The 17,356-nt window shown below is 38.8% G+C and overlaps 1 protein-coding gene across 1 annotated transcript in view; it reads right to left on the bottom strand.

Moving 5' to 3' along the window:
- Window positions 1–17,356, bottom strand: part of Npl4 (nuclear protein localization 4) — a 278,312-nt gene that overhangs the window by 17,117 nt on the left and 243,839 nt on the right. Inside the window, exon 10 of the mRNA XM_067150486.2 lies at window positions 3,296–3,434. Within this exon, the coding sequence (XP_067006587.1) occupies window positions 3,296–3,434 (139 nt within the window). The remainder of the gene's footprint in view (window positions 1–3,295; window positions 3,435–17,356) is intronic.

Raw genomic sequence — 17,356 nt, 5'->3', positions numbered from 1 at the left:
TGAAGAAGTCTGGAGAATTGTTCCTAATGAAACTGTCTATCGAGAGATTGACCCAGTCACCAACACAATGAAGAAGAAAATAATCTCTTGTTTCTTTCATAACTTGTGACTGCCAGGAAACTGGATTTTACAAGATATCTTGGGAAGAAGACAGGACGACAACGGATCCATGAAATACAGTAAAATGTCAAAGCAGTTGGACTTGAAATATCGTTGCAGAGAACAAAAATAAAATTGACACACTTCTTAAGACTCACAAATTTTCAGCAGAAGTGGCACAAAGAACGGTTAATACAATTTCAGACGAAGTGAGAAAATTACGACTGGAACAAATGAAAAAGTACTGGGTAGATCAATAGAATCAAACAATACAACCTTCAAAGTGGATGTGAAACGATTCAACTGGTCCAATATGGCCAATAAAGTTAACAATAATAATAATAAAAAACTAGAAGTACAGTTTTGCAGGGAGCCAATATCACTGGAGCATGACATAATGAAGAGTTACCGGTAAACAAACCAGGTGAGACGCCAGGGATGACACATAGCAGTACTAGTGAGATGAGTGAGGAGAGAGGAAGCCCAACAGGAATAATGTATATCATTAAGATAAGTTAGAACATTTCAACAATTATTAGGACAGTGTACACAAAATGTTAACATAAATGTTTTTACACTAGTTCATAATATTTATAAATTCACAAAAAATTTAAATAAAAAATTAAAAGTGTGATTTGATAGAATCTCATGATTAGGAGTGGATGTTGTTGACCTAAAAAAAAAATCACTGAATATGATCAATAAAATGCCATTAAATTTATAGAAAAATGCTATAAAATAAGTAAAAAAACTATAAAATATTCTACCAAACTGAATTCTGGTGACTGTGTAACAAAAATAAGTGATGTATCCCTATTCCATTCACTGCACAGCTCTTGTTTTGACCAAAATAATTATTTCCTAATTTACTCGGAAGTGCATATAAATATGGACATAATGATTTGCCCCCGGAAGAACTTGGAAATGCTTGCTGTTCTTCGCACTTGTTACAGCATTCAGATTTTTTCGTTCACAACAAACTTCCTTTCCGCACTCACTTTAACATTGCACAATTCACAAAATAAGACACGCTCATCTCTTGCAAACACGTCTCTTCCAAATTCATTTACTGGCTGAATTAAAAATGCACTTTGTGATACTGAGCAAGTAGCTGCACAGTTTGGGTCGGGAGATAGTGGGTTCACACCCCACTGTTGGCAGCCTGGTTTTCTGTGATTTCCTCCTTTCACACTGTACATTAATTGGGCCATGGTCGCTTCCTTCCCACGCCTAGCCCTATCCTAGCCCATTGTCGCCATAAGACCTATCTGTGTCGGTACGAGGTAAAGCAAATTAAAAACTATTTAAAATAGTACCGGTAAGTGTTTGGTCCACCTTGTTAATACACTTATTATAACTGAAAATTATTTATTCATACATGTTTCAGGAACATAGTACATTCCCTTCATTAGTGAAGTCCAATCTAAATAATTTTTCATTATAATAAGAGTACTGTACTGACAAGATGGAACAAAAACATACTATTTTAAATGGTATAAGTCAAGTAGACAAGTCAGTATAGGATTAAATCAATTACCTATTATGGTTAAGTTCATCAACAGTAGAGCAAATTGTAATATTTTTTTAAACCCACTTCGTGATGGTTTCAGTTTTGGCATTTTTCTTGCACAGAACTACATTCTATACATAAATGGAAAGTTATGTAACTGTTGTTTCCAATCCCTTCTTGCTTCCATTTGTTATTGGCCTTGAGGTACGCAGGGGTGAATGACTGGGTGTAGGGGTGGGGTGAAGGCTAGTGTATTCCTGATACTTGAGACACATTAGGAAATACTTTCTCCTAATAGAGTTTTGTATTGTGTTCTTGCACATAACTTGGAAACACAAGACTAACAGGAATAAATCTTTTCCTTACCCTTTCTTAGTCACCAACAACTGGTGTCGGTTTGCTTGGTCATGAAAGATATTTAGCAAATTTAACCATTTGTTTAAAAAAAATTCTAATTAAGTTGTTTTGTGAACTTGATCATACATGTATAAATTTAAAAAAAAAAACTAAAATTATTTCAACATTCTTCAAAATGCTATACATTGACCAAAAATTATCCAGAAAGTTGAAATAATGACTGATCATCCCAAATTGGCAAAAAATGCAAAATAATGCAAAATAAAAACGTGTTGTTATAGTTCGTTATATTGCAGAATGAATTTCTATACTACTGAGCACCATCCTAATGCAAAGGGGAAAAAAGGACATTTCAACAACATCCGGCCCCTACTGAAGACGTTGTTTTCAAGAACAAAATACATCATTGTGTTTTTAATTAAATGATATCTTTTTAAGATATAATCTATTATTAAACATTTTCTTTTTCATGTATTTTCTAATTTTATTTATCATGATCTAGTTTTGACAGACTGAAAAACCTCACAGTTATAGATGAATTAAGTCAAAACTTAAAGGAAATGGCTTCAATTAAAAAAAAAAAAAAAAATCATCTCAAAACTAAGAACATCAAAGTTATGATTCGATTGTCAATTCCAGCAGTCTACAGCCAACATTTGCGCTCTTCATTCATGCAAAATCACTAACAACTAACACAGAAAGACCACTGAAGATCGCCCTCATAGTACCTGTATCTACATCTACCCTTTAGTCCTGTTTTCTGATACAGGGTCGGGGACGAGGCGAGATAAGTATTATATGGCAATTTTTTTTACTTCCTGACACCAACTAATAAAAATGAAATGAATGAGTGTGAATGAAACTGGGTAAGGAGGCGGAAGGAGCTGGCAGTGGCCCATAAACAAACTGTTCCGGCATTTGTGTGCAAATGAAAATGGTAAACCACAGAAAACCATTTTCAGGACAACAGATGGTGGGGTTTGAGCTGATTTGTCACTTGAATGCAGAGCTTGGTTCCATAGGCATAGCACGTTAATATGTGCCATGTACTTCATAGTACGAAACAAAAATGTATGTGGAGGTTATTTTTATTATAAAAATTTGAACATGTCCATATAAATGCTGATGTATGGCAACCCTATTGATAAAACACTGAGTAAGAATAGCAGCAATTGTCTATCCCTGGTATAAAGTATATCATACTCAGTTCAATGTATTACAAATCCAAAAATTAGAATTGTGTTCTTAAAGATCTCTTTTAAAAAATATGTATAATACATTCATTTTCCTATTGAAAATATTCTTCAATCCACATTCTAACTTACTTACCCTCATAGGTAACATATCCATAGTTGAAATATATAGAAGGAAATGGAAGTCAGAAACTGCCTGGAGGAACTGGTCTGGGGTGAACTGCTGCATGTAATTACTGAGAGCACTGAAGTCCTGGATATGTCCATCGACCATCCTGAAACGAAAACATTAGTAACATACACAACAAGGTCTTGGGAGATACATATTCTATTCCTAATTACACACATCTAAATAATGTTGCTCTAATTCCTATCTTCAATCTGCTACTGCATAAAAATGGAAGGGGAACAAACAAATGTAAGAATAAACAAATCACATGCATTTGCTCATGTACCAAGTCTCCTTTCTTGATGATGAGGTTCATAACACTTCATTTCTTCTCTCTCCTTTATTGTCTCTACTTTTTTTCCTTTCAAAATGTACATACCCTGACTATTATAGAGTTGATTCAATAGACTGTGTATACGTTAGCATATGAAATGCAAGAAAACCATACAATTAGGTACATTTCTATTTCCACTGGTAAATCCTTTCTTTCTTCCATCCTCTCAATTTTGTACCTATACTTTTCATCTTTTCTGTCCTCCCATGTCTGGCTCCATGGCTAAGGTCTTGACCTTGGTGCTTGGAATCCTGGGTTCAACTCCTCGAGGAGCCAAGGGATTTTCCTATTGAAAATATTCTTCAATCCACATTCTAACTGACTTACCCTCATGGGTAAGCTAGTGGTTTAATGTTGTACTAACATATTGAAGGTTTCCGGCAATGCCAAAGATGGGAAAGGGTGAGGATTGGGAAGGTAGCAGCCGTGGCCTTAATTAAGTGACATTAAGTAGCATTTGCTTGGTGTGAAAATGGGAAACCACAGAAAATGATCTTCTGGGCTGTTGATGGTGGGATTTTTCTTAAATGATTCTTGCCTTTGGCTCAGGGGCTAAGTGTTTATGCTTTCCCTAACCAACTCACACACCACACACAACACTATCCTCCACCACACTAACATGAAGTTTCGCATACACAGCAGATGCCCTCCAACCACACTGGAGGGTCTACCTTACAAATGTTGCACCAGGCTACAACAGCAACACAAAATTCTCTCCTAATCCCCTCTTTGACTTTTCTTTGTCTTTCTTTACACCCTTTATTGCTACTGATTTTTATTTTTCATGATAAATTCTCTCCTCCTCTTTTATCAGTCCAATGACCTTGTTATTTTGCATTTGTTTAACTTACTGTGTTTTGAGCAAATACAATGACATGAACTACTACTCCAGTAGTACAGTATGTAACTGATATATACAAATTCTGGATTTCTTGGAAAGATATATTTTAAAGAATTCTAATTTACAAATGCATCACAAAATCACCACTGATTAAAATGTGCAACATCTATAATAATCACCATCTGAGACAGAATGAGGCGGACTTCATGTTATCTTTTACCAGTAAGAATATACACAAGCAAAATCATGTGACAGCGTAATAGTATCAGTTCAGTTATAATGTATGTTACAATGTTAGTGTGTTAGACTTATAGAAATTAGTTAGTATTATTTATATTGGAGGGTTTCTGCTGATTAATCAAATATCCATACAGAATTATATTGAGGCTATTGAACGTTCAATTGTTAAGACTGACTGTTTAAACAAGATGTTTTTATGACATTGCCATTGCACCTAAATATTTGCCAGTATATTCGATAATTTACTATTAAATTATAGAAAACATTGATGCAAGTGTAATGGACTAGTATAACTTGGAAACAATATTCTCTAACCCATGGGTAAAGAAAGAAAATATCAGTTATTATTATTATTATTATTATTATTATTATTATTATTATTATTATTATTATTATTATTATTATTATGACTTGTGAGGTGTGGCTATGAAGTTGTTTACATCTATTATTATTAACTTTACTGGCTGCATTGGACCACTTGAGTCTTCCATGTAACACTTTTTCTTTGAAGGTTGTACTGTTTGATTCTTCTTATCTACCAATACTTCATTCATTCATTCATTCATTCATTCATTCATTCATTCATTCATTCATTCATTCATTCATTCATTCATTCATTCATTCATATCACAGAGTTCTTAATTCAAGTGAAATCTCTACAGGCCTTCTGTGCATCATTTCAGTTGAAAATTTGTAATTCTTAAGAAGGGTGGTAATTTTATACTTGTTCTCTGCATCTGTAATTTCGAGTCCAACTGTTTTGAGATCCTCTTGAATTTCTTTGATCCAATGCTCTCCTGTCTTCTTTCCCAGATTTCTCATCACTGGTCGTAAAACCCTGTTTTCTGGTAATCGTAAGATATGAAATAAATAAGACATTCTTTTCTTCTTCATCGTGCTGGTAACTGGGTCAATCTCTCGATAGACAGTTTGATTGGGGAGGATTCTCCACACTCCTTCAACCTCGTATTTTTTATTATTAGTATTAGTATTATTATTATTTACGTAGTTATGTCCAGAATTTTTATGGTATAATCATGATTGTATTACTTGTAGAGTTATGTTATGAAATCTGCTCTGTATATATATTATTTAATATAAGAACATGTAATTAATAGTATATAATTTATTATTACCGGTATATATGATGTATAATCCAATGCAATGTTGTGCAACACACTGTAATAAGTCCAAAACAATGCAATGTGTGACTGGACTTGTGTAGAAAATTCCTTACATTGTAAACAGGCTATTGGAGACTCTCAAAATTACGAGAGAACATGTCATATTCTTCTAGAAGACTGGCCAGGCAATGTATATAAAGGGGCTGTCTTGAGGGGTTGAGGAGAGTTGCTGAACAAGAGTTGTGAGTGCAAGTCGTTATGTGAATTCATGTTGTGATTGGTAGTACGTTGACATGCTATTGTGGCAGTCTTCTTCTTTTTCTTCTTCTTCTTCTTTGTAGTAGTGTTTTGTTTTAAGATGGCAGTTTATTAGTGTGTGTGTAATATGTATATATCATTTATAAATAAAATAGTGTACACAATTGAAAGCATTTTGTGTGTGCGTCTTTGTGGTAATATCAACATCAAGGCAACGACTTTGGGCAGATGAGCTCCTTTGGGCTGGATGATGTTCCTACAGTGGAGGAAATGGCACTGGAAACCATCACATTGTGGCCCACCGGCAAAGCTATTTGCTTTACGTCGCACTGACACAGATAGGTGTTATGGCGACGATGGGATAGGAAAGGCTTAGGAATGGGAAGGAAGCGGCCTTGGCCTTAAGGTACAGCCCCAGCATTTGCCTGGTGTGAAAATGGGAAACCACGGAAAACCATCTTCAAGGCTGCTGAAAATGGGGTTCGAACCCACTATCTCCCGGATGTAAGCTCACAGCTGTGCGCCCCTAACCGCATGGCCAACCACCGGCAAAGCAGGCCATATCAGATGGGCTGCCTGTGAAGGTGCAATCCTGGCATACAATCCTGCACATTTCACTCCATATAGACCACAGGATATTGCTTAGAGCAGGGATGGCGAACCTTTTCCAACTAGTGTGCCATTTTATGTCTGGTTTATTTTTCTCAACTGTATATTGTGCCACTTGTTATTTTCCTTTGGAATGGTTACAACCAACCCCCAACCCACGACCGACTTCCATCCCTAATTCCAAATTATGTTTCATAACATGTTATTACACATACACCGTAAAATAATACATTTCTTTGCATTTCCCGTGGTCGTATTTTGCCAATACCGCAAAAATACATTTTTAATATGTAAGTTATAAGAATACCTAACATTATTTTTATTTAAATATAATAAGCGCCCATTGTAACACACTTTGTCATTGAGTGTTATTGAATATAGAAATCAAAAATACTAATATTGCCGAAGGACTTTAAGTGAAATGTCTTCCTCAACTTTAGTGTGAAACTTGTCGCTGTATCGAAGTAGCCATGTCATTTATCTTAAGGTCGTAACTTGTCTTCGATAACACACAAGAAGCACTTAGTCTGAACTACGACGGTTTCTAACAGTTGACTTCACACGTTCATTGTATAAAATAGCTGTTCGCAGGCCTATGATGAACCAAACAAAGTAACTAATGCTGTAGCAAGTTTATTCATATCCGAATACATCTGTGGGAGGCTGTTCTGCTGTTCAAGTATTAAGTTCTCTGGCTTTTGGAAAGAATATTCATCATCAACAGCACACTCGATTTTCACCAATTATTCACCAAGTTGTAGGAATTTGTCCACCGATGTATTGCTTTCTTGAAATTCAGTCAACTCCGTTTCTAAACTATCAATATCTAATCATTCAAAAAAATTGGCCGTAGTAGCACTCATTTGTGCAATGTGAGGTTTTGAAATAAAGTGCGATAGTTTCTCCAAATCTCGAAGTTGAGATAATCTCTTGGCAACTATTTGTCTTACAAAATTCGAAACAATAAACAGTTACACACTACGAATAATTAGGCAATGCTGGCAACCACACACAAGCCAAACTTCGCTAATTGGCTGACGTGGGTGAGCGAATGCTTCGTCGGACGCATCTGACATTTATCTCACTTGACTTCCAGACCTATCAGTGTTGAAGTGTTGCCATAATGCACGTCCGAATGAAACTAGGATTTAGATTTTCGGTATATATTTCTTAAACCTGCAACACTGTAACTATACCATGAATGAGATATGTATAGTCTATAGTACAAGACGTACATAGAAACGTTAACATGTGCATGTGGTGTGCCACCGAAATCATGTTCGCGTGTCACTTAGTGACACGCGTGGCATAGGTTCGCCATCCCTGGCTTAGAGCATACAGTGTGTGGGGTCATTTCCAGGCAAGCTGTGATCCACCTCAAAAAAATTAAAATCACTGGCATTTTACCTGCTGCTTCATTCTTTTCAAATCCAATGGCAAAAGGATAAGGATGGTGGGAGCAAGTGTTAGGTGAGACTGGACCTGCATGTTGGCGGCAGATGTGTGATGGCCGTCTTTCTGAGACCCTGTGACTACTCAGGAATTCAATCCTACATCTGTGTCTGGGCAAGCCTATTTAAGATCACTACTGCCTACCCCAAATGGGGAAGGCATTAGAAAATGTGGGCTGAACATCAGTAGTCACATACTTACCTGGTTGGGCAGCTGCACCCAATAGGTCACTTCATGTGCGATCGAAAAACTAAAAATGATACTGTACAATTGTAACTGGAACATCAGTACAATCCTTGATCTAAGAGACAGCAACAGATATGAGAGAAGATCATTACCTACAAGATTGCTAAATTAAACATTGATGTTGCTGCCCTGAAACCAGACTGTCTGGTGAAGGAAGAATTGGGTTATACCATCTTTTGGAAAGGTAAAGAGGAAGTAGAGTTCTGTATACATGGTGTTGGATTTGTTGTGAAGACAAAACTGGTAAATAATCACCACCTCACTCCCAGTGCTATTGCTGAGAGACTTATGGCTCTTCGGATACTGCTCTCTGATGGCAGGTTAATCACTCCTCTCATATCTGCCTATGCAACCACCTTGGACAAAGATGAAGATGCTAAGAACCAGTTCTAGTACCAGCTAAGTACAAACAACTTAAAAGTACCATCTAGGGGAAAAAAAAAAACTTACTTCCTGACACACAAGCCAGGCTGAGTGGCTCAGACGGTTGAGGCACTGGCCTTCTGACCCCAACTTGACAGGTTCGATCCTGGCTCAGCCCGGTGGTATTTGAAGGGGCTCAAATACAACAGCCTTGTGTCGGTAGATTTACTTGCACGTAAAAGAACTCATGTGAAACTCATAACTACAGTTTTACTCTTCTCCACTTTTATTCTCATTGCAAATGTTTCTATAACTAATTCAATTTATTAACTTGTTCTTGTACATTCATTTCATTTTCTCTCCATACCACCTTGTAATCTGCAAAGAGTAGGGCATTTACTGAGTTTCTTCCCATCTTCAATTTAGTATACTGTACTTGTGGATTTCATCCATTGCTAAGATGAAGAGTATGGGGAACAACACACTTCCTTGCCAATGTCCTATTTCCACATCAAACCATATTTTCTTCTGTCTTGGTCTTTATACTACCAACACATTTTTTGTAAAAAGCTTTTATCATTTGCACTTCTGCTCACTCTACTTGTTTTCTTCCTCAGTGCATCCTAACCCAACTACTTTGGTACAGTGTTGTATGCCTTTTCATTGCCTATCAATGCCCTCAACATATCAAAGTCCTGTCTTTTCTCCATCATGTGCCTTTGTATGAAGATCGTTTATAAAGCCATACTGTTGTTCTTCCATTTCCTTTTTTAATTTCATCATCAATCTTCCTTCGAATATCCTCTCCCATATCTTGACTACATGTGAAATAAACGTGATTCCTTTGTAGTTGTTACATTTCTTCTTACCACCTTTCTTGAATAATGGGGTTATTAGACACTTACCTCAATCTTCTTTTTCCATACTGGTATCCTTTTAAATAGTTTATACAACTACTGTACTCCTACTGGGCCCAATGCTTTTGATTTGCACTGAGTTCAGGAAATTTTATGTTCAAATGAATGTGTTCACCTATTGTAATTGGAGCTAGCCTCTGTTGTAGATAGATAGATAGATAGACAGATAGATAGATAGATACCAGGCGAGTTGGCCGTGCGCGTAGAGGCGCACGGCTGTGAGCTTGCATCCGGGAGATAGTAGGTTCGAATCCCACTATCGGCAGCCCTGAAAATGGTTTTCTGTGGTTTCCCATTTTCACACCAGGCAAATGCTGGGGCTGTACCTTAATTAAGGCCACGGCCGCTTCCTTCCAACTCCTAGGCCTTTCCTATCCCATCGTCACCATAAGACCTATCTGTGTCGGCGCAACGTAAAGCCCCTAGCAAAAAAAAATCTAGAAGGTTTTCAAGTTGAAAGAAGAACTTCAAAGACTGGAAGAGCATGGGTGGAAGAGCAAAGGCAGCACGTCAGCAAATGTATGAAGAAGTACTGGAGACAGAAGAAATCCAGACAAAGAAGACAAAATGAAGATGTAGCATGATCCTTAGTGGTCAATTCGCAAATAAAAATATATAATGAGCCCTCTGAAGCTGAAAGAGGGGTGACATTTCATCAACAGAGGCATGATGAAATTGAATTCAAACAAGTTTATATTACTCTCTATTCTTCTTCTTTTTCTACCATTTTTCGCACACCTGTGGGGTTGCGGGTGCGAACTGCGTCGCACATGTGGATTTAGCCCTGTTTTAACAGCCGGATGCTCTTCCTGACGCCAACCCTATATGGAGGGATGTAATCACTATTGCGTATTTCTGTGGTGGTAGGTAGTGTAATGTAGTGTATTGTCTGAATATGTAGAGGAAACTGTTGGGACAAATACAAACACCCAGTCCCCGGGCCAGAAGAATTAATCAAAGGCGATTAAAATCCCTGACCCAGCCAGGAATCGAACCCAGGACCCTCTGAACTGAAGGCCTCAATGCTGACCATTCATCCAAGGAGTTGGACTTATATTACTCTCTATTATCTACCTAAAAGAACACCCTGTCTCTCATTGAATCCCCTTGTGGGTGAGGGTGATAGAATAACATCCACGATAACCCCTGCCTGTCGTAAGAGGCGACTAAACGGGCCCCAGGGGCACTTAACTTGGGACCATGGGTTGGCGACTGTGTGGCCCTTAGCTGAGTCCTGGCATTACTTCCACTTACTTGTGCCGGGCTCCTCACTTTTGTCTATCCTATCTGACCACACTTGGTCAACTTTTGTTCTTTCCAACCCTGATGGTATTACACGATTCGAGGCTTAGGGAGTCTTTCATTTTCATGCCCTTTGTGGCCCTTGTCTTTCTTTGGCCAATACCTTCATTTTTCAAAGTGTTGGATCCTTTCCATTTTCTCTCTTTGATTAATGTTATATAGAGGATGGTTGCCTAGTTGTACTTCCTCTTAAAAAAATAATCACCACCACCACCTCTCTCATAAAAAAAATTAACAACTAATGGAGTAGAACGATAATTTTATGGGTTTTATCTGTGCAAAATAAGTAAACTTTAAAAAAATTGTTTGAATAGTCATAGTTATCTCCTGAGGATGCAAAGCAAAGTCTTCACAAAATGCAAATAATTCTAACAGTTAACTTCTTCCACACAGCAAAACCCCCAAAAATATGATCATGTATATTTATATGGGCCATGAGAGCTTAAATTTAAACAAATAGCTTCAGAAATTTTTCATGTTCAGATGTTTCAATGAGGGCAAGCCAATGACCAAAAGTAGCACACTTAATATAAGTTCTGGCCAGTGTTTAAAAAACAAAAGAAAAACAAAACAAAGTCATGTCCATAAAATAGAAACACATGGAGATTGAATGTCTGGTAAGGAAAGACAGTCCACTTCCAATATTTAGGATGTGTATTCTTTCAGCATTGTAAATGAGTGAGGGAAATTTGGATGAAGGTATAAGAAAGCTAATGCAGTGAGTCCGCAGTTGTGATCAAAAGGATTTTGTAAGAAAAATGAAATTATCCATACGTTGCTTTTTCCATGCTCATTTTCCAGTACAGGAGTGAAAACTGGGTGTACTTGAGATATTGTATGCATACTGGAGGTAACAGACAAGAAATAGCAAGAATTATTCTTGGTACAAACAAGTGGAAAGAATGGCAGGAAGGTATTTACAATGAAATACATTGACTGACAGAGCAAATGCAACACCAAGAAGGAGTGGTTCGAAAGGGATGAAAGTTGGGGAGAAAACAGAGACGGCACGGACGAATAATTGATGTTTATTTCAAACCGATATGCAGGTTACACAATGCGCACGGCATCGACTCATTAAGATGTAGGACCACCACGAGCGGCTATGCACGCAGAAACACGTCGAGGTACAGAGTCAATAAGAGTGCGGATGGTGTCCTGAGGGATGGTTCTCCATTCTCTGTCAACCATTTGCCACAGTTGGTCGTCCGTACGAGGCTGGGGCAGAGTTTGCAAACGGCGTCCAATGAGATCCCACACGTGTTCGATTGGCGAGTGATCCGGAGAGTACGCTGGCTACGGAAGCATCTGTACACCTCGTAGAGCCTGTTGGGAGATGCGAGCAGTGTGTGGGCGGGCATTATCCTGCTGAAACAGAGCATTGGGCAGCCCCTGAAGGTACGGGAGTGCCACCGGCCGCAGCACATGCTGCACGTAGCGGTGGGCATTTAACGTGCCTTGAATACGCACTAGAGGTGACGTGGAATCATACGCAATAGCGCCCCAAACCATGATGCCGCGTTGTCTAGCGGTAGGGCGCTCCACAGTTACTGCCGGATTTGACCTTTCTCCACGCCGACGCCACACTCGTCTGCGGTGACTATCACTGACAGAACAGAAGCGTGACTCATCGGAGAACACGACGTTCCGCCATTCCCTCATCCAAGTCGCTCTAGCCCGGCACCATGCCAGGCGTGCACGTCTATGCTGTGGAGTCAATGGTAGTCTTCTGAGTGGACGCCGGGAGTGCAGGCCTCCTTCAACCAATCGACGGGAAATTGTTCTGGTCGATATTGGAACAGCCAGGGTGTCTTGCACATGCTGAAGAATGGCGGTTGACGTGGCGTGCGGGGCTAGCACCGCTTGGCGGCGGATACGCCGATCCTCGCGTGCTGACGTCACTCGGGCTGCGCCTGGACCCCTCGCACGTGCCACATGTCCCTGCGCCAACCATCTTCGCCACAGGCGCTGCACCGTGGACACATCCCTATGGGTATCGGCTGCGATTTGACGAAGCGACCAACCTGCCCTTCTCAGCACGATCACCATACCCCTCGTAAAGTCGTCTGTCTGCTGGAAATGCCTCCGTTGACGGCGGCCTGGCATTCTTAGCTATACACGTGTCCTGTGGCACACGACAACACGTTCTACAATGACTGTCGGCTGAGAAATCACGGTACGAAGTGGGCCATTCGCCAACGCCGTGTCCCATTTTTATCGATCGCTACGTGCGCAGCACAGCGGCGCATTTCACATCATGAGCATACCTCAGTGACGTCAGTCTACCCTGCAATTGGCATAAAGTTCTGACCACTCCTTCTTGGTGTTGCATTTGCTCTGTCAGTCAGTGTAATTAAGATTAAATCAATAAACAGGTAGGATGAAACAGTGAGTATGAATTGGCGAAGGTAGTACGATAGAGACTGGTGATGCATTGATCGCTAGGCCGGTGTAGCCCACAGAGAAATAGCAATGTTAAAAATAGAGACGAGTTTGAAACCTGTTTCTCCAACTTCAAACAGATTGAGTCACTGGTTTAGTTCATGTCTCTCTTAATCCTTAACTGTGAAATTTATTATTTCTTTTAAATATGGTGGTGTTTCATTCCAGAAATAATAGATTGTTACCAGAAAAATGTTTAAAAATATATTTGTCAAAATTAATAGCTCAGATCTCCCACATGACGTCAACAATGAATGAAAGGAATGGGAAAGTAGGTTTGAAGGACTAGTCTCCTTGGATGCACCTGAGGATCACGAGTTTGATAAGGCAGTGAATGACTACTGCGTATTTCTCAAGGAAGCTGTGAATAGTTGTAAAGGGCCACAGCACCCACCAGTAAAATACTATAAAAAGAGGGCAGGCCAGGAAAAATAATCCTGATGGACTAACTTACGGAAAAATAATCCTGATGGACTAACTTACAAAAGATTTAAAAATCCTAAACAAGCCAGTGAAAGAAATGCCAAACGAAAAAGGAATAGATATGACTTTGAACTCGCGCCGTTTCCATATAATTATAATCAAAGGAATGTGGTGAGGAAAATTATCCCTCCCCCATCCTTAGTAGACTGTAAACTGAGTGCTACGACCGTTTCTGAATATTATAGCAGTCTGTTTGGTTCAAGCAGTGTACAATTGCTTGATAAATAGGATGAGGTGTGTGAGACCAATAATCTCGAAAATGAGCAAGCTGTCATAACTAGAGTTTATATTTTTAATGCACGTCGGGGAATTCGAATAGACACCGCCCCTGGGAAAGATGAGTAAGGCTAAAGGTTATTAAAGACCGCAATTCATACAAAACCATTTCTTTCACTGCAACTTACATGGTTCGTTGGGGATACGTCCCGTGTTTCAGGCAAGGTAGAACAATATTAATTCATAAAAGTGGAGATCCAGATAACGTCCAGAACTGGCGACCTATAACAATATACTCCATATTATGGTAAGGTAAGGTAATGATTATTCTGCCCAAAGGCAGGTCCGAACCTCCGCAGAGGTGTTCCTGAGCCGGAGTTTACGCGCGGTAGGGTGGCCAGTTCCTTTCCGCTCCTCCATTCCCTTACCCCCCACCAACAGCGCGTGGCAACCCATCCAACGCCTGACCACGCCCAATGTTGCTTAACTTCGGAGATATCACGGGATCCGGTGTTTCAACACGGCTACGGCTGTTGGCCCATATTATGGAGTGATAGATAAAATGCTCAGGAAAAATGTCATTCTCAGTCCTAATCAGAATGGTTTTGTATCTTGCCTGGGAACTTCTATTAATTCATCTATTGTAGATGGGTGCATGAAAGACTCAAAACTAAAAAGGAAGGATTGCTGCACTGTATTCCTAGATGTCTCTAAAGTGTTTGATAATATATCCCATGAGCATATAGAATGAACTCTGAACACCATTCCTGTTTCACCAAAACTTAGAACACTAATTATTAATCTCCTTAAGGAAAATTCAACAGCATACAAATTAACAGAACAACTAGAACAAGGCAAATACCTATCAAGAAAGGCATAGTTCAAAGTGATCCTCTCTCCTACACTATTCAATTTAGCAGTTGATAATGTTCTGAGAGAACTAAGTGAAAGAGAAATAACCAAGGAAATGGGTACAACTTAATACCAGGTATGAAAAATCTGACGGAGTTTGCTTTTGCCAATGATTTGGCGCTACTGTGTAAAAACAAAGCAGCAGCTGAACATCTTACAGATATAGTAACAACTTCTCTAGTCAAGATCAGACTCCAAATAAATACTACATAAAGTAAGGCCATATTGATGTGTAAATGTCAGCTGATCACCTCTACTCTCACAACTCTGGATGGGAATATAATTGAGTTCATTTCACTGGATGAAACAATACGGTACCTTGGGGTTACATATCAAGATGAAATTTAATTTAATCCTTCTGCAGTAATAAATCAGCTTACAAGAAATTTGAACCAGTTGGTTAGTTCACACCTTCTCATTCCGGATCAGAAGCTAAATATACTCGACCATATTTGATAAGATAATCAGCTATGTAGGAAATGATAAGGAAAGGAACGTGATTGTAGTGGGTGATCTCAATTTACCAAATATCAATTGGGAAGGTAATGCGAACGACAGGAAGCATGAACAACAAATGGCAAATGGGAAGGGCACCTGATTCAGAAAGTGATGGAACCAACTAGAGGGAAGAATATTCTGGATGCAGTGCTGGTAAAACCAGATGAGCTCTATAGAGAAACCGAAGTAATAGATGGTATTAGTGATCACGAAGCTGTTTTTGTGCTAATTAAAAATAAATGTGAAAGAAAGGAAGAGATTAAAATTAGAACTCTTAGGCAGTACCATATGGCTGATAAAACAGGCATGAGGGAGTTTTTAATAAGTAACTATGATCGGTGGAAAATGGTAAATAAAAAGTAAACAGACTCTGGGATGGGTTTAAAGCAATTGTTGAGGAATGTGAAAATAGGTTTGTACCTTTAAAGGTGGTAAGGAATGGTAAAGATCCACTATATTATAACAGGGAAGTAAAGAGACTAAGAAGGAGGTGCAGGTTGGAAAGAAATAGAGTTAGAATGGGCTGTGGAAGTAAGGAGAAATTGAAGGAACTTACTAGGAAATTGAATCTAGCAAAGAGGTCAGCTAAGGATAACACGATGGCAAGCATAATTGGTGGCCATACTAATTTTAGTGAAAAATGGAAGAGTATGTATAGGTACTTTAAGGCAGAAACAGGTTCCAAGAAGGACATTCCAGGAATCATTAATGAACAAGGGGAGTGTGTATGCGAGGATCTTCAAAAGGCAGAAGTATTCAGTCAGCAGTATGCAAAGATTGTTGGTTACAAGGATAATGTCGAGATAGAGGAGGTGACTAATACTAAAGAAGTATTAAAATTTACCTATGACAGCAATGATATTTACAGTAAGATACAAAAGTTGAAAACTAGAAAAGCAGCTGGAATTGATAAGGTTTTGGGGGATATATTAAAGACAAAGGGTTGGGATATAGTACCATATCTGAAGTACTTATTTGATTATTGTTTGCATGAAGGAACTTAACCAAATGAATGGAGAGTTGCTATAGTAGCCCCTGTATATAAAGGAAAGGGTGATAGACATAAAGCTGAAAATTACAGGCCAGTCAGTTTGACATGCATTGTATGTAAGCTTTGGGAAAGCATTCTTTCTGATTATATTAGCCATGTTTGCAAAATTAATAACTGGTTTGATAGAAGGCAGTTTGAGTTTAGGAAAGGTTATTCCACTGAAGCCCAACTTGTAGGATTCCAGCAAGATATAGCAGATATCCTGGATTCAGGAGGTCAATTGGACTGTATCACGATTGACCTGTCTAAGGCATATGATAGGGTAGATCATGGGAGACTACTAGAAAAAATGAGTGCAATTGGACTTGACAAAAGAGTGACTGAATGGGTTGTTCTGTTTCTAGAAAATAGAACTCAGAGAATTAGAGTAGGTGAAGCTTTATCTGTCCCTGTAAAAATTAAGAGGGGAATTCCTCAAGGCAGTATTATTGGACCTTTATGTTTTCTTATATATATATCAATGATATGTGTAAAGAAGTTGAATCAGAGATAAGGCTTTTTGCAGATGATGTTATTCTGTACAGAGTAATAAATAAGTTACAAGATTGTGAGCAACTGCAAAATGACCTCGATAATGTTGTGAGATGGACAGTAGGTAATGATATGATGATAAACGGGGATAAAAGTCAGGTTGTGTATTTCACAAATAGGAAAAGTCCTCTCAGTTTTAATTACTGCGATGATGGGGTGAAAGTTCCCTTTGGGGATCATTGTAAATACCTAGGTATTAATATAAGGAA

The sequence above is a fragment of the Anabrus simplex genome, chromosome 6 (assembly GCF_040414725.1).
Source record: "Anabrus simplex isolate iqAnaSimp1 chromosome 6, ASM4041472v1, whole genome shotgun sequence".
NCBI lineage: Eukaryota > Metazoa > Arthropoda > Insecta > Orthoptera > Tettigoniidae > Anabrus > Anabrus simplex.
The sequence above is the reverse complement of the archived record's forward strand: the minus strand, read 5'-3'. Positions and strand labels throughout refer to the sequence as shown.